Here is a 27,464-nt window from a genome sequence, read left to right as displayed (position 1 = left end):
TTGTATCCAACCAGTTGTTTGAAACACAAAGGGTGGGGGTGGGGCTGGGGCTGCCTATGTGAGGGGAGGCACACGTGGGTACATGTAGAATATTTCTGGAAAAAGACTGTGCTTGTCTCTGGGAAGGGGAACCAGAGACTTGGAGGGTGAGGGTGGACAGAGACATAGCTTGTGTAAGAATACTCTTCTAGATCTTTTGCATTTTGTACTATGTGCACGTATTAATTTATTTTAAGCCCCTTTCCCACCAGGCTTTAATCTAGATAATAATTGCCCTGAGTTACTCCTGCTATAGGCCGCTCCTGCCTGGGGTCTGCTTCCTACCCCAGGATGTTAAAAGCTGGGTGGGCACCACGTGGGAACAATGATGACCTTACCAAATGGGACAGAAATTCATTGTCGAAGCAAAGGAAATACATGAGAACAGGCCACACAAAGTGCCCTGAAAGACAGAGATGGTGGCAGAGGGGGGCCGGGGGGGACTTTTCAGGCGTTCCCTCCCGTCCCACAGATCATTTCCGAAATATGACCCCGGAATACGGCGGGTGTCAAATGAACACCTCAACACCAAACCGAGGGCGTTAAAGAATTTATTTCTGCAAAGATATAAGAGAGTACCACGTTTTTAACAAGCGTAAAGAGACTGTAAAACGTCTTCTGACACTGTGTCGTTGCTACAAAAATTATACCTGCGGAGGAAAACATTTTCAGCATGAGGGTCATTTGCTGGTGGAAACGTGACCCCAGATGAGTAAACAGCAGCTAGCCAGCCCCCTGAAATTCAGATCCCTTGACTGGAAGGGTCTGCTCTACCAAGGTGAGTTCAGGGGATTCTTTCTAAGCAAAACCACTCAGAGAACATCCTCTACCCCTCTGGCTTCTTAATGAGCTGAGAGTGAATCAGCTGCGTCAGACCCAGGATTTTTTTTTTTTTCTTTTTTTGTTGAAACCAATAGAGTCTCTGATGGGCCTGGCAATGCACTCCCAGGGGCACCCTAGCCTGCCCAGAGAAGACTTTCCCTGTAGAGTCAAGATCATGGACGTTCTTCATATGCGGCTTCTGGGAATATAAAATGTGGCAGCCTCTCCAGAAAAAGGGTCTGGCAGTTTCTCTAAAAGTTAAACCTAAAGTTATCACATGACCTAGCAATTCTGCTCCTATATACCCAAGAGAAATGAAAGCATGTGTCCACATGAAAACTTGTATACAAGCAGCATTATTCATAACAGCCCCAAGGTGGAAATAACCCAAATGTCCATCAACTGATTAATGGATAAACAAAATGTGGTGATATAATATTATTTAGAAATAAAAAGGAATGAAGTACAGACACATGTGACAACATAGATGGGTCTTGAAAACATGATGCTGAGTGAAAGAAGCCAGTCACAAAGGACTACGTATTATATGATTCCATTTCTACGAAATGTCCAGAGCAGGAAAATCAATAGAGATAGAAAGGAGACTGGTGGCTGCCTAGGGCTAGGCAAAGGGATAGGGAGATTAGCAGGTGACGGCTAATGGGTATGGAGTTTCCTTTTGGGGTAATGAAATATTCTAAAATTGATCACATGATGATTGTACAACTCTGTGAATATGTCAAAAAAGTCATTAAAGGGGCGCCTGGGTGGCTCCATCGGTTAAGGGTCCGACTTCGGCTCAGGTCATGATCTCACAGTTGGTGAGTTCAAGCCCTGCGTCTGGCTCTGTGCTGACAGCTCAGAGCCTGAAGCCTGCTTCACATTCTGTGTCTCCCTCTCTCTCTGTCCCTTCCTTGCTCATGCTCTGTCTCTCTCTGTCTCAAAAATAAATAAACATTAAAAAAATTTTTTTAAAAAGTCATTAAATTATATACTTCTCAAGGGTGAATTGTACAGTACGGGAATGATATCTCAATAAAGATATTAAAAAAAATGATCGTGAAGGATTGTCACTCCTGAGCGGTGAAGCCTGGGCAGGTTGGGGCAGCCACCCAGCCATGGGATGCAGGGCACTTCCTGGGTCCTCTGGCCCTTGAGGTGTCTCAAACGAGTTCTGTGAATCTCTGTATCTTACTCTCCTCATCTCAAAATGAGAGCAGTCGAGAGGTGGTATCTAAGCTTCCTTCAGACTCTAACATCCTACTATTTTATGATGCTCTTCTTTGAAGATGGCTTTCTTTCATTCTGTATTTAAATGTTTTTTAGGGGCGCCTGGGTGGCTCAGTCGGTAGAGCATCCGACTTTGGCTCGAGTCATGATCTCACGGTTTGTGAGTTTGAGCCCCGTGTCGGGCTCTGTGCTGACAACTCAGAGCCTGGTGCCTGTTCAGATTCTCTGTCTGTCTTGTGCTCTCTCTCTCTCTCTCAAAAATAAATAAACATAAAAAATTTTTTTAAATATTTTTAAGTTTATTTATTTTGAGAGTGAGCATGAGTGGGGGAGGGGCAGAGAGAGCAGGAGAGAGAGAATCTAAATTAGGCTCTGTGTGGACTGTCCGTGTGGAGCCCAATGCATGGATCGATTGTGAGATCATGACCCGAGCTGAAATCAAGAGTACATCGCTTAACCGACTGAGCTACTCAGGCGCCCCGTTCGATATTTTAAACACAGTTAGGTCCTCTCCCAGCACCCCCTACCAAATAAGATTCTGTTCCCTTGAATAAGAAGAGATTGCTACTGTGATCTAGATCCTAACCCACTCCCTATCCTTTCCATGACACAGTCTCCAAGCAAACCAATTCACGTTGTGAACAGCACCCCAACTGGAATTAACTTAGTGATTTCTTACAAGTTCTGCCCAGGCGTTTTTCTCATTGTTTGAGATAAAACAGTTTCATATTGGCCTGTTTCTCAAATCTATGCCTTATACCTAACTGATGCCTTGCTCCTGCCAAGTTGAATTTGGCCTGAGGAAAATGATATTTGATTTTTCAAAGCGAATCAGATGGATAGATGGGGGAGTTGAGATGAATAGTTGGGTAGATAATGGATGGATGGCTGGATGGCTGGTCAGAAGGATAAAGAAACAGATGACTGGATACATGGCCGTTGGATACATGGATGGGTGAATGGTTAAGCAGATGGACAGAAAGGGATGAACAGATAGGTAGATGGTTATTTAGATGGGTAGGTGGGTCACTGGATGGACGGATGGATAGATTGACAAGTAAATATAGGTAATACAATGTATGTGGAATAGATACGCACTCAGTCCCATTTTCACCGCTTTGCACCGTGATTTGCGAAGCCCCCAGCTTGGGCCGGATCAGATTGATCACATGGTTGTTCCAGAGGAACTTAACCTTCTGGATTTTTCCAACATTGATGTCCACGTCAATGTCACGCATATGACTTGCATGTGGTTGGAGGGATCCTCTGAAAGCACAGACATAAAATGTTGCATCAGCTGGATATACGAATCCATAGGATGATGGCAATCTATCATTTCTCCAAACGATGGCTGCTGTTGTTGGTTTTCTGCAAATACCTTGAATGACTTCGTGTACATCCAGTGGCTGCTAAAACACAACTGTATTTGTGACGAACACATCTTCAGAAAATACAGGACCAGAGATTTGTACTGTCTTAATTTGTCCTTAGGGGAAATCAAGCATTTGGGGAAGCATATTTACCCTATGATTACACTACAGGACTAACTAATCCAATGTCATATGTTTAAAGATGTACGTGGTTCCACAGAGGTCTTCTGTTAGGATTTCATATGGAGCAGAGAAAGTTGTCGAAGAACTTTCACTTCACGTGAAAAGCGTTATGTAAAAGTTAGTACAAAAACCAGAACGTGATTTTGTAGCACAGTTACGCATTCATACAACACCTAGTTGCCAAGCACCTCCTATGCCCAGCAGAAGCTAGGTGCTGAGGTTACCATAGCAACAAGAAGCTTGATATGTATGTATGTGTGGGGGGTGGAGAGGGTATGTGTTGGGAGGAGTCGCCACATAAACGGGCCTTTGAAGAATTTGATAACCATTAAGCCTAAGTCAGAAAGCAACGACTGACATTGCAAAAGCAGTTAGTACATATCTCCTTTTAAAGAGTCAATTCCCTCTCTCTGGGCCTCACTTTTCTCATCTGTAAAATGGGATGATTGGATTAGATGCTAATATTTTCCTCCAGCAACGACACTCTAGGATTCACTGGTTCTGTATAATAGATGGCCAGATTTACAAAGTTTATACCCAATATCTTAGGAATAGTCTTTTATGAAAAGTAGGACCACTTCACTTTACTGTCGAACTTACTTGAAGATTTCATATTGTTTTGAGTTCCCGTTACTTCCATACAAAGCAGCCCTGAAGTACCCGCTTGTTTTCCGTTTTCTAGCCAGTGTGACCGACACCCTATGTCTCCAACCTGTCCAAAGACATACAATCAGTTCAATGAATTCATCTTGTTAGGAAAAAAATCACCCCATGGAAGCCTTCTTGCTCCAAGCTCTGAATCTCCCCCAGGATGCGAGGTAAGGGGGGGAAGGTGACAGTGGTTTCTTTCATGGAAGTTGGAGTCCCAGAAACTCAGATTCTAGGTGGAGGTGAGCGATGCAGGGGGAAGAAAATATTATTGTTCAGCACAATCTCCTGCCAATACAGCAAGGCACACGCCCTGATGGATGAGAGACAGCCTCTTACTGCACGTGTGTGCCCGAAGTTCGCATCATTACACAGAAAGGCCATCCGGACAGGGAGATGTTTGCACCATTGGGATAAATCACTGGCTCCTCTCCTCTCGTTATGCACTATTTTCACATGCAATGAACTATTTTAATTTTTTGAAAATTTAACAAAAATCCCCAAATCTTCATCAGGACCCCATCTACCTGCCCTCCATCTCAAGTTTGTCCTTGAGATAACCATGTTGATGTCTATACTTAATCAAGTCCAGGGGTTCTCAATCAGGGGTGATTTTGCACCTCTGGGGACGTTTGGCAATGTCTGGACACACTATGGGTTGTCACACCAGGAGAGGGGGCTGCTGATGGCATCTAGCAGCCAAGGATCTGCTAAATATCTTGTAATGCATTACAGCCCCCACCCCCACACCGACAAATGATCCAGCCCAAAATGTCAGTACTGCTGAGGTAGAGAAACCCTAATCTGGAGCTTTCCCTGAGCATTCATACATACATGGGTAAGTTTATAAAAGAATATCTAGGCTTTTTTCCCCTTTCACAAATAGAATGCACAGTTATTCTCTATTGTCTCCACCCGTCTTCACCCCAGACAGATTTACCACCCTCTTCTGTCCTGCTCTGTGTTCTGGAAGGCCAAGCCCCACCAGGGATCTCTGCTACTGGCTTTCTATTGAGTTCAGCCAATAAGAGACTTGTTCAGGAGATCAGGAAGCAGGAGGAAAGGATGGAACCATCTCTCATGCTCCCCTGCGGCCTCCTACTGTATACCAGATGTCCGGTGGTAACTCCCTGTCTCTGTGATAGCCCGATTCCAGGACCCCACAGCCACCAGATTCTGGGCGCCTCAGCACCCCTTGTTTGTTCCTTTAACCCCGCCCACACCCCTCAGAGTGGATCCTTCAAACAAGTCTCTTCATCTGAACCACTTCGATGAGTTCTCTCTCCTGTCGGGACCCTGGCTGGTTCATGTTATATTGCATTTGTTGTATTGATACGTGTCGTTTGCCACTCGCATTTTTCACTTACTATGCTTTAGAGGATTTCTCTCTTCAGTACATAGAGCTCTCTCCTTGCTTTTATTTATTTATTTATTTTAAATGTTTATTTTTAATTCATTTTGAGAGAGAGAGAGAGCATGGGCAGGGGAAGAGCAGAAAGAAAGACAGAAGAATCTCAAGCGGGCTCCATGCGGTCAGCGCAGAGAACCCAACTTGGGGTTCCATCTCATGAACCATGAGACCATGACCTGAGTGGATATCAAGAGTTAGACGCTCAACTGACTGATCTACTCAGGCGCCCCTCTTTTTGCTTTTCATGGTTAAATATAGTACTTGGTTGTTTACCAGTTGGTGGGCATCTAGGTTTCTCCTCACTAAACTTTTAGCATTAAATACAATGCTGCAGTGAACATCTCTGAGCACACCTTCTTATGCAAGCGTTTTCCTAGGGTACGCCTGAGAAAGAGAATGACTGGGTTGAAGGAATATGCACATGAGACTTTATAGATACTTCCAAGCTGTTATCTTTCCTAAGTTTTGTGAGGATTACATGAGATGCTACCTGTGGAAAGTGTTTTGTAAAGTGCTGTATAATTATTTTTTAATTTATAACTCCCTTGGAAAGCAACTGCTATTCAGCCACTCTGTGTTATTACTTATAACAAATGAATCTTGACGATTTCACCATCTTGTACTTTTTTTGGTGAGAAGCTGGGCAAAATAACAACACAAACACAGCGTGTGTGTGTGTGTGTGTGTGTGTGTGTGTATGTGTGTGTGCATACATGTGTGTGTGCATATGCATGCATGATTGTGTAGGGTACTCCTATGACCGATCATCACAGGCGTGACCTCTTGACTTACAGTGATTTTGCCCCACACGATCATCTTCTGTTAATTGATTCATGCTTTTTGCCACCAGGGTGGGTGAGCACATGACCAGCCTGTGCCAATCATTGTACTTCATTCCATTGATCAGAATTATTGGCTATGGGGGTAAACAAGAGGAGAGACAATGCCATTCTACTGTCCTTCTGTTACAGCTAAGCTGGCTGGAGTTGAGTTTCTGGCCGTTGCTAGCAGGGGTCCTGACTAATTAGGCTGCTCCACCTTTCCAAATTATTTGCAAGAGTTTTAAAAGAGTAAAATGGAAACTTACGCATAAAGTTACCACTGTCTCCTGTGTTCAGGAAAAAGGTCTGTCCCACAGCTCTGGTTTTCCCCTGAAATTGGTCAGCATAGTGCCCCATTTGGGGGCATCCTTCAGGTGGACAAGGGAAACAGTTACCCTAGTGAAAAAACATAATTTGTTTGTTCATGCTGGGCTTTGACTCACTCACTCATTCTAGAAAGCAAGTAATCCATCTTCCAACCCATCCTTGTATTTATCTACATGCACACACCCATCCCCCATCCATCCTCTCACCTACCCATCCAACCATCCATCCGCCCATCCTTCCACTCCTCCACCAACACGCATGCATCCATCTACTCATACATCCATGCATTCATCCTCCGAGTCACGCACAGAACTGTGTGAAGCCCTGCTGTGCACCCAAAGAAGTACCCAGAAAACCCGGAGTAGAGTTGGGAAGACAAGTCATATCCATGAAGCAATAATGTTAAAATATGGACAGGAACTGCCAGACATCTTCCAGGAGGAGTAAATGGGACCAATAAGTTATTCAAAAGAGCAGAGGAAGAGAAGATCTGTGACCATCTTCATTCGAATGCGTGTTACGTAACTGATCCCTGTTTGACGTTCCCCACATGGTAGCTCATCAGTTGGGCCTGGAGGAGGTGGTTTGCTCTGTTCAGATCAGACTAACGTTTTCTGCTACAGTGTCACCGGTCCTTGTTCTTTGCCCTCGCCACATCCATCGTCCATGGTGTGCAGAGCGATCCCGCACTTTGGAAAGCATTAAGACAAGTGCTGGAGGGGGTGGATACTATTACCCATGCCCTAACAAGAACCAGCACAGCCAGAGCTGCATAATAGATCCTCACACAGTCCTTCTGACGTTAGTTCAACCCAAGATGGTTAATTTTTCAAAATTAACTTTGACAGGAACGCATGTGCGTGTAAATATATTTTTACATTTACTTTGGAGAAAAAGGCACTTTGAAACTTCAAACTTTTGCAACCGCAGAATACTAACTGATTCAGGGAAGCAGCACACGCCTTCACGCCGGCTTGCTGCTGCAGAATTAATATCACCTCACAGAGCACTTGGGGACACGGTACTTCTATAATGGGGAAATCTGGCAGATTTTTTTTTTAAACCTTAAACAAGTAATCAAACTGTCAGTCCTCAAATAATGAGACGAAGTGCCACTAAATAAATGCCAGTGCCTCCGGTTGTGACACACTGAGGAGTCGAGAGCACTCAGTGAATCACGAAGAGATAACCAGATGAGTCGAGATTGTGGGATGTTCTGCCGAACACTCAGCCTGGAATCTTCATGACGGTCAATGTCTTGAAAGACCAGTGAAAGATGCAGAGCTTTTCTGGATTAAAGGAGACTCAAAAATAAATAAATAAATGCAATGGAAGAAAAAGAAGGGAAGAAAGGAAGGGAAGGAGAGGGGCAGGGAGGAGAAGAAAGTGAGGGAGGCAGGGAAGGGGGAGAATGAAAGAAAGAAAAAGACAGCTCTGGAGGACATGATTTGGATATTTGGAATTTGAATATGGGCCATATTTTAGAAAATATTAGTGTATCAATTTAACAATTTCTTGCATGTTGTTCTGTAGGAGAATGATCTTGTTCTCAGGAGATGGATGTTGAAGTTTTCTGAGCAGAGTCCTAATGTCTTGAGTTTGCTCTTACATAATTTAGAAAAAAAAAACTATACGTATACATACATAGAAAGAGTTAACAATCGGTGCATGTAGGTGATGGGTGTACGGGTATTCATGTACTCTTCTTTTGACTTCTGTGTAGATTGGGAATTTTCCAGAATAAAAAGCTGGGATCTAGGGAAGACCCAGCAGGCAGGTCCCCTCCTGCCCACCCTGTCCCCTGGAGAGGAAGATTCTGTGAGGTTCAGCATTCCAGAACCTCCTCCCATTAGTCATGAGGTTACAGTTCCGCTCTGTTCCAAGTCACAGGGACAAAACCTGTCCTCCCCCCAGCCCCGGGGATGACCTACCTCCTGAAAGTCATTGTAGGAGGCACATGGGTAGCCCAGGAAGCCGTCGGGGCTGGTGATGCTGCTTGAGTAATACTTATAGCTTCTTAGGTGATTGCACGCCACAAAGTCTCAGGTTCCTGAGGAAGCAAAGGCCATGGGAGCCCACAGGAGACATTTCACTTTTGAAGGCTGAACTGTTCCGACTGAGCAGAAACCCCTCCTTCCACATTTCACAGATGGGTGTCAGGGCGCCCTGACTTTGTGAAGTTTTTATCACTGACTTTGCCATACTTAGGGGCAAGTAGGAAATCTGGGGACTTGTTTAGGAATGGTGGTTGGCCAGAGTGGCTTTCCTCTCCTCACCCCTGTGTCCATTTGTCAAGAAGGTCCTACTCAAGGGCCAGCAAGTGTTGGGGAGTGACAGCTGCTAATGAGCACATTTGCTAAATCTTCTGGGGGCCCGGGCAGGGAACATAAAGAAATGATGAGGGCTGGGGGTCATGCAGGGGGCAGTGAGAAATATATATGCAGAGACAGAGACAGAGACAGAGACAGAGACAGAGAGAATAGCAACGGTCTTTAAAGGGATCCTACACAGCCCGGCCAGTTGTATGGTAAAGGCCCAGACTACTTGTTCCGATTTTTCATGAGAAGCCAGCATCCTGACTTTTACATGGAAACCTTTCTATGCTTAAATGATAGCAGTATATTCCCAGTTTTAAGAAAGTCACTGTGGGGGCGCCTGGGTGGCTCAGCGGTGGGCTAACCGTCCGACTTCAGCTCAGGTAATGATCTCATAGTCGGGGAGTTCGAGCCCTGTGTTGGGCCCTGGGCTGACTGCTTCGGATTCTGTGTCTCCCTCTCTCTCTGCCCCTTCCCTGCTCGCACTCTGTCTCTCTCAAAAATAGACAAACATTAAAAAAAATTTTAAATAGTCACTGTGAGGACCAATCACATACGGCTGTGGGTTGCATTCTGCCCGCTGGCCAGGCCGCAATTTTTGAACTCTGGACACCCTGGGCAGGCCTCTCGTGTGAAGCAAGCTCATTTGTGCCTTTGGTCCCAGGTTGAGAAATTCTTCTTTCTTACAATTCCAGGCACAAGGTAAAAGCAGTGGACAGTAAGATTATTGGGGCCTTTGGCCACTCTTCTACCTATTTTATTTTATTTTATTTTACTTTATTTATTAGAGAGAGAACAAGCAGTAGAGGGAGAAAGAGGGAGAGAGAGAGAATATTTTAAGCAGGCCCAACGTGGGGCTCACTCTCATGACCCTAAGATCATGACCTGAGCTGAAATCAAGAGTCAGATGCTTAACCGACGGAGCCACCCAGGCGCCCCTCACTGCGTTTTATTTATCATCTTTTTCTTTCAACCAAAGTCTTCTTGTTTGGAAAATCGTTTTTTCACTTCTCCAAAACTTTTGATGAACAGAGACACCAGACATAGCTGGGGGTCACTTTGGGGGGGGGTCTGGTGGGGCTTCCCCCACCGCTCCTGGAGAAAGGCACATCTCCCCTTTGTGTCTGGGAAGCAGTGACGGGGTTAGCCCTCCAGTAGCTCTGGGCTCTCCACGCCCAGAAACTTTCTGCAGAAACTGGTTCAGTGTGGCCCACAACACTCATTACCAGACAACAGAACCTGTTTCAGACTTCATTGCTTCTTTCACCCCAAACTGTTGCCCTGGGATGCCATCAGAGGGGAACAAGCAGACTTAACTGTTCCTCCGCCCTGCGCCTGGGGGACTCAGGGTTCCATACAATAGACACACGCTCCAGTGTTCCTGGCCTTATTCACTCGAAATTGCCTCTTTCATTAAGCCTGGGCTCCTATTATGTGTGGCCTGCTGGTCACTTCTGGGAGCGCGCAGCCCTTAGTCACTTCTGGGAGGGGGCAGCCCTTACTGTGACTCTCCGGGAGGCTGTCCCTAGAGTTGGCCGGTGCAGAGCCGAGAGGGAGTTACAGCACCGTTTACTGGCAGTGGATGCTGGCTGTGGCTTCAGCAATCAGGTCGAGGATTATAAAAACGCCACCGAAGGTCACTGAGCTCAGCAGAACAGACAGCGCTGGGTGCTTGCTTTCGGCTACATCCTGGTGGGTCAGGGAATGCCCCTGACACAGTCCCTGGCATCCTGGCCCCAGGAACTCCCAGCTCAGACAAACAGATACTAAAATGAAATGACCCCGGACTCAGAGCCTCCACTCTCAGGAGGCCAGTAAAGCCTGGTCTCAGGGGTGGGTGACAGGAATAGCCAAAGGCCAGAACAAGGGCAGCTAACACAGATGATGCCTTAGGCCACCTAATGTTAAGGGTCCTGAGCCTGTCCTCTTAGATGAATGGAAACCCACGCAAGGCTCTTCCCCCAGGCCCTGGGTCTCACGCTACAAGCACCTGCTCCCCAAACCCTCAGAGCACGCCCCTGCTTTGTCTTCCTGCTAGCTCTTTTCTGGGCCTAGAACCTGACCACAGCACATGGCAAGGAAGCCTAAGCCCTTCAGACCTTTGCGTACACAAGGAACAGGCACGGAGGCCAGAGCCCGAGCTGAGTATTAGGCAGCATGCGGGTCCCTCCAAGTCTCAGCATCCTGACAAGGGGGAGATGGTCCAGGACGGGGCAGGAGGTCCGGGCTTTGCAGCCAGAAATTGGGCTTAAATCCAGGGTGGTCTTGGGCAAGCTTTATAACTTTACTGACTCAGTTTCCTTGTCTGTAAAATGGGGCTAATCAGAGTAAAGACCTCATGACATGGTTGTGCAAATGCCTGGCCCGACCACGCACCGTTTCTCCCCACCAGGAACAGCTGCTGTCTTGCTTTCCTCACTCACGTACCTTCCCATAGTCCATTTATGTCAACGATGGTTGAAAGGGCATTTTTCTGACATCCAGGCATTTGCTTTCCTCCATTTGGATAGAAATCCAGATGGCCCACCTTTTGGCTCATTCCAAAACCTGAAATGTTGGAAGCAGAGGTGACCAGGGAGGTAAGTGGCCCCAACGTTAGGCTGTGGACACAGACAGTGTTCAATTCCTTCCAACTGCAGCCAGAACCTTCTTGGAAAATTCTCTCCCGGGTGTAGCCATCCTGTCTGTGGCTCTCCAGAAAGTGCTCAGAGATGGGCACTTGGTAAGACAAGAAGGGAGGAGGGCATATGGGAAGAGAGATGAGAGGGAAGCTAGGCTCTGGGTGAGCGTGCTCACGTGTGTGTGTGTGTGTGTGTGTGTGTGCGTGTGTCTGTCTGTCTGTCTGTCTTGGGGAGACCCTGAACAATACTGACATGCCCTGGCACCACTATGTACCAGCAGATACATATCAAGACTGGTGCATTTTTATTACTATATTCATTTAAAACTTTTGACTTCTATGTTATATTGTTCTATTGAGACCACATGACATTATATTGCCATCTTGAGAGCCCAGCCCAATGGCTAGGAGTTTTGGTTTTTGAAGCACGCAGACCTGCCATCACAGCCTGATTGTACTTCTAGACTCCGTAAGGTTGGGCAATTACCTGACCGTGTCGAACCTCAGTTTCCTCAGCAACGAAATTGTAAATAGTAATACTCACTTTTTAGGTTGTTATGATTAATGAGCTAATGTGTATAAAATGTTCAATGCAGTATATGGTACTCAATAAGCGATATAGTTATCCTTGAAAACATACTTCTATTGGCACGTTTCATAAGTGGTTACATATGAAAGTAATGAAAAAAGAACAAGGACTTGTGAAGGATTAGATAAAAGGTTATATTTAATCTCTAACAAAACACACTGCAACCAAAGCTTTGACAAAAGAAGTGAAAAAAAAAAACAACCTTTGCATGTTGCAGGTACAGGTCAAACGTCAATAGGAAATACATCTGTCACTCTGGATAGTGGCAGATCGGAAAGGACACAAGGTTTGAAGGCTAAGTGATAGCCTTCTAGGCTGCAGAAGTATCTTTTGTTTGACCTGGGGTGGCAAGCTGAACCCACTGGCAATGTACTGGCTGTTTACTTGTGGCTGGCACCCATTTCGACAGCTCGTGCCCGAGACATTCCTGCAGTTAACCATTTTGAATGCCACCCCTGCGGTATGTGTATGCGGGGGCTCCTGGACTTACTCTCATCAGGGATGGCTGGTCACCAAGAGGTTCAATGAGGAACTCACCTAGGAAAGGGATCATGGGAGCAGAGTCCGTGTGAATCACATCCACAAACATGGCATCCGATGGGTCCAGCCGAACCTCCTCAGGCGTGCCCTGGAAGCATGGCTCTGCTGGATCCAGTCCTGAAATGGGGGAGGTGGGCAGTGAGGCCACACTCTAGGACAAATCAAGATCTAAATCCTGTACCCACAAAATCCACGGGGATTCCTGGGCAGAGTCCCAGACCTCAGTAGCCGTGATGTGGGCAATTGGGTCTGTAGCTCTTGGTCTGCTTAGGAGAGAGAAGTTGAGACAGGAAGGCTAACAGTGGGGTCACTGACCGTCAAAGAACATCCAGAAGTCTCTGGTGCCTGGCTCCAAGCAGGATCTAGGTGGCCCCCTTGTTCCCTCATCGCCTTTACCCTTTTCACCCTCACTTGTTACTGTTTGGTCCCTGCTCTCCAAGACTGCAAGCTCCTGGCCTTGCCCACCTCCACCCAGGCCCGGGTCCCCCAGCCCCACACTGTCTAGTCCTCTGTGGCTGCCTACACTAGCCCCAGCCTACTGCTCACCCTCCCCCTGCCCCATTCTCCCCTGAAAAATCTGTTCTCTCCAAGACGGGGCTCAAATACCACCTCCGCTCTGAAAACTTAGCCACTCGTTTCTCAGCACACACCATCCACATTGTGCAGGATTATTTTGTGTTCTTTAATTCTGCTCTGAATTTTACTTGCCTACTGAATCGTCTGCCTCTCGGACTAGACTGTGGGTTTCCTGAAGTAGGCTGTGCCCAGTTCATCTTTGAAGAGAGGCAGGGTGGAAGCTGCTGGGCACCCAGGACTCAGTGACCCGTATTTAGCCCTGGTTCTGCTCAAGGGCAAATACCTGTCCTCTCTGAACTTCAGTTTCCTCATCTGGAAAGCAGGAATCACAACAACCTCTCTTACAGGGTTATTGTGAAAACCCCTTGAAATGATGTAAGAGAAAGGACTTTGCAAACCGAAAAATTCTACAGAAACACAAACTATATAATCCCCTTATTTCTTATCCGATGCCAGCAGCGTCCTGAGCAAAGAAGCCATTCATTAAATGTTGAATGCAACTGTTTGCCAAAGTCACACACTGATTTGCTCGCACAAAATAAATAGCCGGCTGTGTCTGTCTTGTGTGAATTACTTTTGCTAAATGATTCATTCATTCATTCATTCATTCAGTATTTACCGAGCACCTCCAACATGGCAAGTTTCAGAGAGCCCCTTTCATTTTTTGCCCGTGCATGGCACAGCATACATACTTGTGGAACTGCTGAATCAACGTTTAAAAAATCACTTCTTATTATTATATTACTCTAGCAATAATAACCTTGAAGTCATGGGTTCAATATGCTAATTCCTTTTTCTTTTTAAAAAATATACGTGTATTTTTATTTACAATTGGGTGTTTTCTAATACACGTGAAAACATGGTCAGTTATTTTTTGATTCAAGTCGGGGCTCCACCGACAGTCCGTTCGGGTTCGGCCAGTCGGGGCGCGCGGGGCCATGCGTGAACGCGCTCTAGTCTGGCACCCCCCCCCCCCCCCCCCCCCGCCCTCACCCCGTCGGGGCCGCGCGCTCCGCACCTGTGATCCTGCCCACGCGGCCGCCGAGCCTCCTGCCCGCTTCGGCCGCCGCGTGCGCGCCCAGGCTGTGGCCGATCAGGTGCACGTCCTCGGGGCCGTAGCCCAGCTCGGTCTGCGGACGGATGCCGAGTCACGTCCCGCCGGCGGGTGGGGATGCGCGCCGGCGCCCGGCACCGGGAAGGGGGGGCGGGCAGGACCCGGGCTGGAAACTCCGGAGGAGCCACCCCCGCGCGATTCGGCCCCAGCGGTGCAACAGTGCTGACCAGCGGCCACCGCGTTAACTGCAGGCGGCCCTGGCGGGGACCGGAGGTGCGGGGGGGGGGGGGGGGGGGGCTGCTCCCACCCAGGCCCCACCGCTGGGCGCCCTCCCCTGGTCTCCTGCAGGAGATCGGCCTGTCTGGGAGAGCGTGGCTGGTGGGCCTGGCTCTGGGATTCTCCGGAATACACTTTCCAAAAGGCTGTAAGAGGCCTTCCCTCCTGGGGTGATTTTGAAGACACATCTAAGCTGAGAGTCGCTGGGCGACCCAGTGTGCGCTGGGAATTCCCAGAACAGCCTGCGTGAAATAAACAGGCCTTATTTCCGAAGGGGAAACTGAGGCTCAGAGAGGTTAGTTTGCCTCGGGCCCCCTAAGTAGGAGTCTTCAGGACAATCCAGGAGAGAGGAAAGCTGTAGCTTCACCTTAGAAAACGCCCTTTTTGGGCTTCCAGGCCTGCCCCCGGCCCAGGGGTCCTTAGGCTGCCTCTTAGGTCAAGGCGGTGCTAGCCTGTCCCCTCTCTGCCCGCCACCCACGGGATGTGGCCCAGGCAGGGTTTTACCGACAGCCGTTGTATTAAGAAAGCTATCTCTGCTCCCACAACCCGAATGTTGTGCACCGCTTGGGTATATTGTGTCTTTGCCCCACGTCTCCAGTCCACACAGATGCAGTTCACCTTCTCCACTTGAAACATTTTCTGGGGAAGACAAGTTAAGAAGGAGAAACCAGTTTATTAACAGCCACCAGTTGTACACGCCAGAGATAGGAATTCACACCCGTCAAGTACCTACTTGTGCCAGAGCCTTAATATTCCTGACACTTGTCTTTTCACCACATCGCTATCAAATGGGTATACTTATCCCCACTTTAACAGATGTGGAAACTGAGGCCTGGAATGGATTAAATGACTTATAAGGTCTCATAGATACTTAGTGACACAGCCAGATCAAAAAGATCACTTACTAGATCAGGGATTAGTGAACTATTACCCCAGGGCCAAATTCACCTGCTTTTATAAATAAAGTTTTGTTGGAACACAGCCACATACTTTGTTTACTTATTGTTTATCTCTGCTTCTGAGCTAAAAGAGGTGAGTTAAAACCATATGACCCAAATTGAACACAAATGCAAAAGTAATTGCTCCCTAGTTCTCCACAGGAAGCTTGTGGACCCCTACACCAGAGAGTTGAAGCCATGGGTGTGATGCTTGTATGTTCCCGACAATGCTTTGATGGGAGATCTAAGGTACTGAAGGACAAGTTTAATAAGAAAATTTAGACTGAGGTAGGATACAGCTCTCTTGGATATATGCATCTTTTATATCATGTGCTATGACCACAGTCTATTTGCCCAAGCACGGATACTGGTCCCTTGAAGGGGAAAAATAAATGTCAGAAAGGGCCACTCCATATACTTTGTTCATTTTGGAGTGCCCTAGACTGGAACTTGGTTTGAGGTGCGGAGGAGTTGGCTGGAGACTGGGGCATCATGGTGGATTGCTGTCGTAGACTCTAAGTCTAATGTTCTCTTCTGTCTTAGCAAAAGAGCGGACACAGGATTAAAAAGAGAGATGGCTAATGTCCGGGAAAAAGACTAGAGCCACGAATAAGGGTCCTTGCCTCATATTTATTCAGATCAGAAGGCTTACAAACGTGATGGGCCTGCACAACGAGACAAAGAAACTGTGAACATTAATTTGAGGATGTGAGGGGGAAAAGGGGATTTTGAAGATATACAGTGTTTGGGGTTTGGGTCAATATAAAACAAATTGCAGGCGCCAGGCAGATGGGTAGATGGTTATTAACAGCAGACAGGGGGAATAACCTCAGGGTTAACAAGACACCTTTTCTTTTGTTAACCATCTCCGCTCTGGGCCGCTTTGCCTGAAGCGCAGTCATCCAAAGTCCAGTTCACCAATTTACCTGCCCTGGCTCTATTCTCCTCTGAAAGTGGCTTTCTGTTGTAGTACTAAACTTGGGGTGCTTTCACCCTGAATATCTAATCTTGTCATTCCTATGTATCGGGCACCTTTGCGCCGATTCTATTTCAGGCCTTTGCCTCTCTCTATATATTTTGGGGGTTTCAGCACCCCCTCCCTATATGGGGGTGCCTTTGCACCTCCCTATTCTTGGCCCCTTTGCATCTCCCTATTCTTGGCACCTTTGTGCCTCACTATTCTTGGCACCTTTGTGCCTCCCTTTTCTTGGAGTGCCAATCTGGTTACCCAAAGTCGGGTGTGAGCATTTTATGACTTTGTGTTTCTTTGTGCCTTGTTAACCCATTGGTGTAGACCCTGGGGATTCCTAAGCTGATCCCCCACAGATTGCGTCTACCTGACTCTTCCATCTCCAGGTCTACACAATTTCCTTCTGGGACTCTAGGGGCATGTGTGAACCACCCCAATTCCAAGAGAAGAAGAGAGCCCTTGGACAGAAGCTGGTGAAGTTGGTCTCAGTGTAGACTAAGCCCCAGAGAACCATGGCCCTGGGCACCTTCTGCGGGCTAAATCTCTAGATACACAGGATTTTGGTGTTTTAAGGACAGGAGATCTGGTTTTGCATTTCCAAGTCTGGATTCAACTTTGGGCAAGTATTGAACTTCTTTATGCCTTAATTTGCTCATCTACAAAATGGAAACAATAACTATATCTTCTTCACAGTGTTGCTGGGAGGATTAAATGGGACAAGCACTGTGAAATGATTATACCTGCACAGTGTCAGGCTCATAGTAAATGCTCGGGAAATGGATGTTATGAATAATAATTCATTATTAATATTCATGATAACTTCAGAGCTGTGCTGTCTAGTATTATAGCCACTAGCCACATGTGGCTATTTAAAATCCATTAAAATCCCCCCCAAATTTATTGAAATCCAATGACTTTAACATTCAGCTCTGTGGTCCTACTAGCCACATTTCAAATGCTCCATAAGCACAGGTAGCTAGTGGCTCTTGATTTGGATATGTCCATCAGCACAGAATGTTCTATTGAATCGCAAAGCTCTAGAAGGTAAAGTTAAGTGGTTTTATGTCACACAGGGATTTTCTATAAACCATCAAAGACAAATGTCAGGTAATTTGCTGTAGTCTCCACCTCTGGTACTTTCTGATTAGACTGTGGCTCTTTTCAGCCTCAAGAGGAGCTGGTTGTCTAGAAGTTGTTGAGTTGGGAGAACTTGACAATGGATGTCCTGAGAACCCAGATTTTCCTTGGTTTTAGAAAGGACAGTTCTCTCCCTGAGTATTTCCTTTCCCAGTCTCAGGGATGTTGGAGCTGCAGTGTTTGAACCTAGCTGCTGGGTGCTCATCTCCTTACGGAGTGGCCAGGTGAGGAGGGTGGGCACCTACCTTGCACATGTCCAGCAGCCAGCTCTCTTCCCCCTTGTCTATGAAGCCATGGATGATGAAGCGTGACTTGCGTTCCAGTTGGAAGTTTGAAGCCTCGACAGTGTCTAGATCAGTGGCAGTGATCAGCTGGTTTAATTACAAAAGAGGAGTTTGAATGTTGGCCTTTCCAACCCACGGAGCTGTTAGAGTCAGTTCCAATAAGACTGAGGTCATGGGTTCCGCTCCCATGAGATTGGGTCAGGCTAGAACAGGCCTTCCTGACCTGGGGTTGGAGTACAGAATCCAGAAAGTCCAAGTTCATGGACTTTCTGTTTTCATTAACCCCTAATTGACATCTAGCATTTCTGTTCATTATGAAGTCAGGCAACAAACTGTAGTAGTATTGACGTACTCTGTCACCAGTAGAAGTCACAGATATTTTCATGTTACAATCGTTACAGGTACCTTAAAATAATTTATCCTCATTGCTATTTTTTTTTACTTTTTATTTATTATTTATTCACCTTTGAGAGCCAGAGTGCAAGCAGGGGAGGAGCGGAGAGAGAGGGGGACACAGAATCTGAAGTGGGCTCCAGGCTGTGAGCTGTCAGCCCAGAGCCTGATGTGGGGCTCGAACCCACAAACTGTGAGATTGTGACCAGAGCCGAAGTCTGACACTTGATTGAGCCACCCAGGCACCCCTAGACTCATTACTATTTTAAATTACAGTAGTTATTAGATGAGCTGCTAGATCTTGTTATTTAGTGAGATAATAAAGCAGCACATATTTATCGAGCATGTTCTGGTAACTGTTTTTCAATAGTGTTGGTGTCTTTTGTAATCCAATGCATTTCACTTTATGTATTTAAAAACATCATCCTGAGAAGGGGCCCTTAGGCTTCCCTGGATACAGAAGAGATCTCTGGCCTGGAAAAGATGAAAAACTCGTGGGCCAGAAATACCAGGCTTAAAGGGGGAGATTCAGCTCAAATGGAGCCTTCGGGGGCATCTCAAGGTCCTGAGACTTAAGAACAGATTTCCAAATGCCCTCAAGCCCCTTTCTACCGGACCCCATAGGCAAGATGCCTGAAGAAGGATCCCAAAATAAAAAACAGCACAATAGCCACGTGCAAGCAGACTCCCAGCTGGGAGTGCTGAGTCCCCTAGACTCCCACAGTGGGTGACCTCAGGGACTTATAGATAGACACCTGGCTCTTTAAACTCTGCCAGGGACTGGGGCTGTCAGCTGCTTGGATTGTCAGCAGGTTCTTCCTGATCACTGGTAATCACCCGAAGGAAGCCTGTCCTGCTTCCACCTGGCAGGCCTCCTGGGAACTAACAGGTGCTCTGAGGGTCCCCACCTTTTGTCCTTTGTGGTTAAGTATCCCTTCTTCCCCATCGGTCTTCCAGATCCTCAGGAAGGATTTATACTTCCCTACTTGTACCCCATTGAGGGGCCTCTCTCCCTCGACTGCCTGGTGCAGGAGAAAGACAGACCCTCCCATGGGTACACCAGGCCTGGGCTTCTCTACAAATGCCACTCATTCCCTCCCAGGGACAGGCTGCTGATGCCGGGAAGCCCCTCAAGCCCTATGCACAAATGTTTGTGAATATGTTAGTTTCCGGACTGGGTGTCCGTAGATGTCATTAGATATGCATAGGGGGTTATGATCCTGAGAGCTGAGATGGCTCTAGGTCAAACATTGGTGCGGAAACATCATCTGGAAAGTTCCAAAGCGGTGCATTTTTCCTTAGACCACCATGTGAAGGCTCCACTGTGGGCACCCAAATCCACCCACCGGGCAGTGTTTCCACGCCCACTCTTACTTGGAAGTTGTTTGGATTTTCATTGGTGTACAGAAGAAAGCGGGTGTCAATGTCCTTGGGAGCCCAGGGGAATAACTTTAAAGGCCTCTGAAGGATCCCCGTCCATGGTTTTCCATCAGAAAAGCAGCCAAGATGTCCATAACAGATCTCTTTTCCTGGGGCAGGAAGAGCAGTGAACAGTAGCAATGTCATCTCAGCTACACAAGAGGACTCTTCAAGGAGAACCCAGGCCTGGTTATGGCCAGCGTTGGTCTTTATCTTTGCCATTGTTGCCCAAACTTTTGTGGTGATAAGAATCACTGGGGAACCGGGAGTGACTACGTGTGTCACATATACACAATCCCAGGCCCCTCCCTCAGAGATTCTGATTTAGAGGGTCTGGAGTGGGCTGCTGGAAACAACATGTTTAATGCTATTTACCCTTATCATGAGGCCAGTTGGGGAATCACTGAGAATTCCCGGGAACCTTCTGCCTTAAAACTACTCCTTCCAGGAAACTCCCACATGGCCCTTGACATGTATGCATCAAGCATCAGCTATTTCTCAAGTGTGAAGCTGTTAATGCTTCTTAATTCACCTGGACGTCTCCATTATATCCAGCACCAGCCCGTGCATACGGTAGACATTTGTGGGTACTTGTCCAATTCACATGACTTCATGCTATCCTTGTACACACACCTTTGCCCCAAATTATTCTCTGCCATTTCAGATTTTCCCTATTGTTCCTTGGAAAGGTAGCTTTTTGCATCATCGTGTACACAGTAGGGGCTTAATACATGCAACTGATGACCCAGATAACCACACCAAAATCTGAGGGTCCATTCTCCAGCCTACAACACAAACACTTCCCCAAGAAATTGTCACTGAGGGTGACCTAATGAAACCCAGAGGACTGCAGTGGGTCTCCCTCTTGGGTGCCAGAGACCACACTAGCACTGTACGAGTATTATCCCATTTAAGACTCAAGACAGCTCCGTGAGTTAAGGAATTTGTATTATTACATCCGTTTTACAGATGAGGAAACCAGAGCACAGAGAGACAGAGTAAGCTGCCCAAGGTCACAGCCGGCAGTGGAGCCAGGGTTTGAACCTGCGAAGTTTAATTGGGAATTAAAGCTAGGTGCTGAGGAGACAGAGACAGATCAGGTTCAAACCCTGCCCTGAGAGAGAGGAAATCTAACGGAGAAGGAGTAATTAATGATGGAGTGGAGTTCACTCTGGGAAGCCGAAACAGCCCTGGAGGAAAGGTGGCAAGAGACTAACACTGGCCTGGCCGCAGGTGGTAAATGCACGAGCGTGGGGGCCAGGTTAGGACACTGGGGCTGTTAGGGGCAGGGTGGGGAAGTGCTGGGGGGCACTGAGCTGGTGAGTGGCTTGGGGGCTACGCTTCATGAAGGTGTTTGGCGGGGACTAGTGTAGGCGGCTCTGAGGAGGGAGAACCTGAGGGGGGGGTGGAAATTAAGGCAAAGGTGGGAAGATGGGAGTAGGAGGTCGTGTCTGAGCCTGGTTTGGGACAAGTGAGTTTGAGGCATGGTGGGAGGCCCTGGAACTCAGGAGGGTGGGGAACCAGAGGCTGGGCAAAGGGGAAGCTCCGAGGCCAAGAACAAAGGGGGGTGCCTGGGAGTGACTTTTGGGGGATGCCCAAGTCTGGGGCAGGAGGAGGCAGCAGATCAGCAAAGGAGATCAGAGGAGCAGCCCCACCGACCCCAGACTCTGTTGTCGGGAGCCCGGTCTCACTCCAAGGCTAGGATGGAAGGGAAGTCCCAGAGTGGGGAGCTGGGGGCAAGGGGGAGGAGTCTGGATGCAGAAGAAAACCTCAGCAGGGATGCCAGGAGACGGCTCTTGCGAGAAGCATGCTCCAGCAGGGCTTGGGGGGGCCACGCCAGGCAGTGAGGGGTTCTGCCTGATGGGAGGAAGTGAGGCAGAGAGGGAGGCCCCGGGTGCACCTGTGAGGCACACCTGTGAGGAGGTGGGGGTGATGGGCAGTAAGCAGTCTGGAGGTCCCGGGGCTCTGGTGGCCAGGGAGGTTGTTTCTGTTTTAGGAGGCGTGGATCCTGGAATCCGTATCTGAATCTGGACAGAGGCCACAGGAGAGGGGCTGATCGGAGCTGGGGCGACAGAGACCCGGTAAGGAGAGAACGTGGGGGCCCCGGGCAAGAAGACGGGCTCATCGGGGTAGGCCTGGCAGCACAGAAGCTCTCAGGGGGACACATCCATGTAGCTTTAGTCTGCAGACATGCACTTGTCCACTCGAGGAACCGAGGGTGTGAGAGGCCAGCCGATATCGTCTCACCCTCCACCTGCTCCCTCTGCTGCACACCTCTCAGCCACTGGAGCCTTTGCAGGGAACAGGACCAAGCGGCCTGACTGCCCGGGGTCATCTGTGTCAGGCACATGGCCACAGAGTCAACACTCCCCGAATGATGGCCATGTTGCTTGTCTTGCAATAATGATAATGCTATTATTTACAGCGATGGTAACAATGATGGCAATGTCTCCAGCAGCCTCACCCCAGAGGCCAACCCAGTCGCTTTCTCCCCAAAGGGACGGTGACAGCATCCTCACCTCTGACTGTGGCCAGGAGAAGTCCGATGGTCCAAGAAGGCAGCATCTAGGTAGACAAAAACATAGACACGCAGAGACCCCCCTGCGCCCAGGGATGAGGCTGGCAGTCCCAGAGCCCGGACAGGGGAGGAAGCCTGGGGCACAGCCGGGGCCCATGACTCTCACCCTGAGGCTGACGCCTCCCCGCACCCAGGGCGTTGGGCAGCAATGCTCTAAGTCCGCATCTCAGGGTGTTCCCACCGCAGCGGCTGTCCCCCCTTCTGGGCCATGTCCCTCTGGCAGCTCCAGCCCCCCGAGCCCCTGCCAACGCAGGAGCCGTGACTTACTATGTGGCAACCAGAGCTTCCTCTTACAGCCCAACAGGTCGGCCAGTGGCTTTTATACCCAGGTTGTATCCTTTGGACTCCTTAGAGGAGAGAATGGGGGAGGCAAGATAGTGCTCTGCACATGCGTGCTTGGAACTCAGGTTATCGTAAACACATACCGCCGCCCTGCCCAGAGCGCAGGCCTATTTGTAAAGTGGGATTCAAGGAGGGGGGCACCTGGGTGGCTCAGTCAGTTAAGTGTCCGACTTCAGCTCCAGTCACGATCTCATGATCTGTGAGTTCGAGCCCCGCATCAGGCTCTCTGCTGTCAGCCTGGAGCCCACGTCAGATCCTCTGTTCTCCTGGCTGTCTCTTCCCTTTCCAAGCTGTGCGTGCTCTCTCTCTCTCTCTCTCTCAAAAAGAAAACATTAAAAAAAAAAAATAATGGCGTGGGATTTGAGGAAAGGAAGACCAGAACTGGGGGCAGGAAAGGACTCTGTGATCTCACTTGACAGATTCAGTTGCCAACATCTGCGTTCCCCAAGCCACAGAGAAACACCAAGCTTGGAACCACAAACCCCAAGCCCATCTTGTGGCTCTGCAGTTCTTGCAGAGTGGTGTGGACGGGCGGACTGAACCCCTGCTGTTCAGTGGAAATGCCTGTTTATGAAGACACAGTCTCATTTACTCGGGGCTAGGGTAGGCGGGGAGCAGCCCTCCAGAGAACCTGGATAGAGAATAAAAATGCAGGCAATTCTGCTGACCAAGAAGCTCAAAAGAATAAAATGAACACTGTTCAACTATAGCTTTGTTTGGGGGGGCGGTGGAATCCACATAGTCTATTTTAAGAGCATTTCTGAACTATATCACCTGTACCTTGTCCTGGAGATAAGAAGGCGAAGGTGTTTTCTTCCTTTCACTGCTGAGAGGAGGACCTGGGTGAACAGCCAGGTGCCACCCTGCCGATTTTGAAATGGATGTACAACTTAGATATGCCAAAGTGCATAAATCTTAGGTTTCAAGCACAGTGTAATGAGTTTTGACAAATGTGTGTGCCCCAGATCAACATATAAGACATATCCAGCAGCCAGAAGTTTCTCTCATGATCTTTTACCATCCCGACCAAGCAATGCTTTGATTTCTATTACCATGGATTCGTTTGGGCTGTTCTGGAATTGCATATGAATAGATTAATACAGTATGGGCACCTTAAGGTCTTGCTTCTTTCCCACAATTGTTACATGTGTAATAATTGCTTACTTTATTATTTTTTTAGTAGCTTTTTCTTACTGAGTCATATTGATTTATCTCTGTGTGAATATATCGCCGTTGGTTTATCCTTTCTGCATTGGTGGACGTGTGGGTTCTTTCTAGTTTGGGACAATTATGAAATATTATGCTGCTAGGAACGTTCTAGTTTGGTACAAGTTCTTAGGTAGACACATACGCTCATTTCTCTAAGGTTTACATCCAGGAATATAACTGCCGAGTCCTGCCACGCATGAATGCTTAGCTCCAGGAGATGCTCTCCCAAAGTGACTGCACCTGTAAAGTCCCACTGGCATTGGGTGAGCCTTCTAATTACTCCACATTCTACTCCTGCCCTTGGACCAATCCCAGAGGCAATGATGTTGCCAGCAGTTCCCTGACGGTTTCGAGTGTAGAAAAATGGCTTCTTTTTTTTGGTGACACCCCCTTCTGAGAACACTTGAGATGGGAGGTGGGCAGTGCCCAGCTGAGGGGAGCCGAGGAATAAACTTCCCTGTCTCAAGTGGGCTTAGTCTCGAGTGGGCTTAAGAAAAGTCAAACTTTTTGGAACAAGTAAAGTGGTGATGAAGCCTGAAAGTGTTGCCTGTGCCTTAGTGACCCCAAAGCCTAGTGTTGCCCCTGGAGGTGCCCAGTAGCGGAGAGAGGAGTTCAGGTCAAAGGCTCGTAAAGGACCCCACTGAGGAGCCTGAAATGACATTAGGCGGAATGGAAACCCTAGACCCGTGATATGGGGCCAGTGGCTGCCCATTGCTCTTGGCAAAACTCAAACTCCTTACCCTTAGAGTATGTGGATGTTTCTCCCCTCCCCTTCTTCAAGACAAGATCTTGAGTCCTGCTCACTGAACTCCAGGCACACCGGTCATGTGTTGTCTCTTGAAAGTGCCCATCTTGGGGTCTTTGCATATTCTGTTTCCTCTTCCTGCAGCATATGACCCTCACCCTTTCCCTGCCTAAGTCAAAGTTATCCCTCAGGGCTCCACCTCAATGTCACATCCTTAAAGATGCCCTCTTCAGTGTTCAAAGCAGAACCAGACCATTCTTTATACCTATCGCTGTCCTTACTTTTTCTTTCATAGAACGTATCTCAGTTGGTAATTATATTTCCATGATTATTTGTTTGGATCTTGCCTTGATGGCAGGGTCAAGTTCTGAACAGTCATTTCTGTCTCCAGAGTCTAGCACATTACCTGGGAGATACTAGGTAATGAATAAATAATTGCTTGGTTGAAAGAATGGGACACTGAAGGCTAATGACTCATTGGGTTGTTGAGCTGGATAACTTCCAGATCTTTCCTGCCATCTCCTCCCTGCTCTGTGCCCTGCTCCATGGACTGCTTCCTTAGGCTCATGCCCATGGCCTCCTGGTTGGGTTGAGCCATGGGAGGCACCACTGGGAGATGGGAGGGTAGGGGAGACAGAGGTTGGAGTATTTCTTCCCAGGCTCCTTGTTGGACAATATCTGCACTTATCTCTTAATTTAGGGACACCGTCCCTGCACCAGGCTGCCCCCGAAGGAGGGTAGGCAGCCCTGCCACAGTCACCAGGGGCTGAGGGCAGAACTTAGTGGGTGCTCCCAAGCATTGAAGAGCCTGGTCTCTTCGGGAGGGTGGTCCAAGGCAGGCGCGCGTAGCCCCAGGCTGTCTCCCATTTGCATCCACATGGCAGGGCCAGCTCAGCCACCCCTTTCCTCTCTGGGGGGCCTGAGGTTCTGAGGCTCTGAAGTTCTGCCAGCTGTGTGTCCTGGGAAGGAAGGGAAGGCCAGCACCTGTGGGAAAAGACATTTACCGGCCACATGGTTGTGGGCAGCAGGGTCGGGTGGGGGGCGGGGAGCCCTCCAGCTGGCACAGTGACTGCCCAGGGAAGGGGATGGCTTGGGTCCTCTTTCTCCTACACCCTGAGGTCTGTTGAAACTCATTTGTTCCTCTCCTTCAACACCACTTTTATCTGGTCCCTGCCCTCCATTCCCCCTGCTGCCTGCCGCACCTGACCTTGCCTCCCTCTAGGCCAGTGCCTCTCCCCTGCAGGTCACCTCCCCCAGCTGCCTCCCAGCTCTGATTCTGTGGGTGGCTCCTTGTTGCTGGCGGTGCATGCTTCACGTGTTCTCTCTCTCGCTCACACTCATGTTTATGTGGCTACGAGGTGCTGAATGCTCATCCAGCCCTGAGGGTACAACAGGGTGAACAGAACAAGCTCCTTCCCTGCCCTCATGGGACTGACGGTCGCCTACAAATAAATACATAATTACAAATGATCAAAGGCACTCCTAGAAGAACCACCACATTGAGGAGAGTTTGTATGCGGTTATGTAATTTGGGCTTCATGTAAAGAGAATAACTTGAGGGTATTTGGTGCACAGGGGTCAGAATTTAGCAGAGTCCAGACTCCAAAGCCTGGTATACAAGGTTGGCCACTGTTATGGGTTGAACTGTGCCTCCCACCAAAAGATATGTTAGGGTCCTAACCCCCAGGACCTCGGAATACGATCTTATTTGGAAACAGAATATTTATAGAGATAAATGAGGTCATTAGGGTGAGTCCTAATCCAATATGACTGCTGTCCTTATAAAAAAGGGGAAATTAGGACAAAAAGACACGGAAACCTGGGAAGCACACTGCATGAACATGAAGAGATAGGGGTGAAGCTTTGGCAAGCCAAGAAACACGAAGACCGCCAGCGACCAGCAATAGGAGAGAGAATCTCCCCTCACAGCTCTTGGCAGGCACTGACCCTGCAACACCTTGGTTGGACCTGTAGCCTCCAGAACCGTGAGAGAGGACGCTTCTGTCGTGTATCCATGCGGCACTTTGTGAGGGCAACCTGAGCTAATATGGCCGCCACGCAGCCTCTGCCCAGCTTGGCCTCGGCCGCTCCCCCAGAGCCTTCCCACCCTCACAGTTCTGGAACGGACCCGCTTGTTTCCTCTTCTGACCTTCTGCACCCACCATACCCCTGTCAGGGACGGCTCTACATCCCCGGCTCCCTGAGACCCTCTGCACCCCTCCCTGGGCCGTCCCCCTCCATCCCATCCCTCCCTCCTCCTCTCAGGGCTCAGATGCTGTTCCACCTCAGGTACCAGAACAAACTCTGCCCTCGAAGCCTGAGGACAAAGCTGGATGTCTCGCCCACATTTTCAGACCCAAATCATACCACCCTGCAGCGTTTCTCAGACCGGAGTCGATAAATACACGGGTGCCATCCTCTCTAGAAATCCTCACACACCCCCGGAATAGTCCCTTAACCTCATTTTACTGCACGTCAACTCAGGAAACCAAGGTCTTGCTGCAAAATACCACAACGAAGAGACAACTTTGTTTCCGTAACTGCTTTAAAAACTAGAATACCATCAAAATGAAAATACAAACTTAATCAATTCTCAGGGAAGAGTATATACCTGGAGGCTTGGGAGCC

At 48.3% G+C, this 27,464-nt stretch overlaps 1 protein-coding gene across 1 annotated transcript; it reads right to left on the bottom strand.

Annotated features, from left to right (window-relative positions):
* Positions 1–572: 572 nt before the first annotated feature.
* On the bottom strand, positions 573–27,464 carry LOC106974106 (pancreatic lipase-related protein 2-like). Its single transcript, XM_027063200.2, is given in 14 exon segments — positions 573–689; positions 3,190–3,357; positions 4,245–4,356; positions 6,791–6,920; positions 8,783–8,901; positions 11,594–11,713; positions 12,913–13,032; positions 14,510–14,621; positions 15,326–15,460; positions 18,112–18,237; positions 19,918–20,072; positions 22,482–22,527; positions 22,808–22,887; positions 27,448–27,464. Coding segments are annotated over 12 exon segments (1,407 nt in total). The 5' UTR covers positions 22,808–22,887; positions 27,448–27,464; the 3' UTR covers positions 573–625.

This window comes from Acinonyx jubatus, chromosome D2, assembly GCF_027475565.1.
Source record: "Acinonyx jubatus isolate Ajub_Pintada_27869175 chromosome D2, VMU_Ajub_asm_v1.0, whole genome shotgun sequence".
Lineage (NCBI taxonomy): Eukaryota > Metazoa > Chordata > Mammalia > Carnivora > Felidae > Acinonyx > Acinonyx jubatus.
The sequence above is the reverse complement of the archived record's forward strand: the minus strand, read 5'-3'. Positions and strand labels throughout refer to the sequence as shown.